The following is a 1,749-nucleotide window of genomic DNA, read 5'->3' on the forward strand; positions in this document are numbered from 1 at the left end:
AAAATGAAGACTTAGGATAGAAGGTCACCTCTTCTAGGTCCCCTTGTTAAACCAAACTCACTTTAAGGGACATGAATGATCATCCCTGGGTCCAACATGTCTGTCATACATTCTTCTGTAGGTCTGACCTTGCTTTTTTTCACTATAGTTGATACCTATATTATGTGGCCAAGATAAAAGTCTATTCTGATCAATAAGTGCTTAGGATTGCATGGCTGCCAGAGAGCCGAGTGTGCTTCTGATCTTGGCTTCTCCAGGCTAAGAGGTCATACCATCTTCCACTCTTCCTCATTGGACTTATCTTCCCCCAACCTCATTTTCTCTGTTGATTCCACATGGGTCCCTCAATTTCTCCTTGCTCCAAAATATAAACTAAGCACTGCCATCTAAGCCCTAACCCTGGCCAATGTGACAGTCTCCTGAATGAGAAATGCTGGCAAGGGGATGCTTGTCTGGTGACTCTATGTGCAGTTCAAAATGTGATGTCTTTGTCAGGTGAATAGATTACAAGACCCAATTTCCCCACAATTCATCAACAGAAACCTGGAGGGCTTATGTTTCCAGACCGGGCAGCTTTGTACGTGGTAGCAATTGAAGACAGACAGTACAAGGACTTCAAAATCCATTGTAAGTCACCTTTTTGTTCTGTTTTTTTTTTTTTTTTTTTTTGATTTATTTGTTTGGTTGATTGGGATGGGTTCTTTTGCACATTTGGGGTTGGAGGCACTTTAGTGGGCCTGAGATGATCAGTCTTACGAATATACTGCTATGTCTGTGGAGTTCACCTCTGACCTTTTATGAATTTTCTCTGTAAATGTTTTCCTCTAGTCCCAAGGGTAGGGGATCTACAGAGAGAGAATAAGCAACATGGCTGGTATAAGATAAATGTCCTGGGGTGAGAGAATGAATGCAGTGAGAATGGAAAATGAGTAGAAGCAGGAGAAGCTGAGCTTTTGCAAAGAATAGCATGCCAGGTGGCTGGAAATCAGCAGGGTTGGTTATCCTGAAAGCCCACTACAGGGGACAGAAATGGCAGGTGTCTAGCCAAGCCAGTCATTCTGATTCTTGCCTTCATACCACTCGAACTTATCAAAATGATATCTATTCTCTTCACATTAAGTAAAATATGTATTCTTCTCCGAGGTTCTTTGGGGAACTGATGGCATTGGGGGTGAGGAGAGATGGAGATTTTGTATGCACACACGTGTGTGTGTGTGTGTGTGTGTGTCTCTGTGTGTACGCATATCTAAATCTATATTTACAATGCTTTATCAGCTCAAAATTTGTCATCTTACAAAAAAAAAAAAAGCCAAAAATAAAACCAAACCTCTTCATCATTTTATCTGATCCAAAAAGGGCTGTTTTGTTCTACTTAATTAAGGGTGACATTTCTCAATGACACAAGTCTGGTCCTCAGTGAGATTATACCAGAACTTTCTAACCTTTTGTAAGGTTAGAAATGGCCACATCTCTGCAACCAGAACTAAACATGATAAAGGAGCAAAGAACCCCTCACATATGCAAAGTGTACATAATCCAGCCCAAAGCACGAGGCAGAAACTCCAAAAGTCCAATGAACTCAGCAGATCTGGGGGTCCTGCCCCTCTAGTGGTTAAGCTCTATTTGGCAACATGACTGTGAAGGGGTCACAGACTGAGCAGATGGATAAATATCTCCTGCCCTGAGAGGCTGAGATTCAATATTTTGGCAAATTGATGCACACAATTGCCAGCTAATAGTTGTTGCTGC

At 41.7% G+C, this 1,749-nt stretch overlaps 1 protein-coding gene across 2 annotated transcripts in view; it reads left to right on the forward strand.

Annotated features, from left to right (window-relative positions):
* Positions 1-1,749, forward strand: part of PRMT8 (protein arginine methyltransferase 8) — a 190,951-nt gene that overhangs the window by 164,330 nt on the left and 24,872 nt on the right. For both annotated transcript variants that reach the window (XM_011367865.1, XM_011367863.1), the window contains exon 6: positions 540-627. In XM_011367865.1, the coding sequence (XP_011366167.1) occupies positions 540-627 (88 nt within the window). The remainder of the gene's footprint in view (positions 1-539; positions 628-1,749) is intronic.

The sequence above is a fragment of the Pteropus vampyrus genome, unplaced genomic scaffold, assembly GCF_000151845.1.
Source record: "Pteropus vampyrus isolate Shadow unplaced genomic scaffold, Pvam_2.0 Scaffold137, whole genome shotgun sequence".
Classification (NCBI taxonomy): domain Eukaryota; kingdom Metazoa; phylum Chordata; class Mammalia; order Chiroptera; family Pteropodidae; genus Pteropus; species Pteropus vampyrus.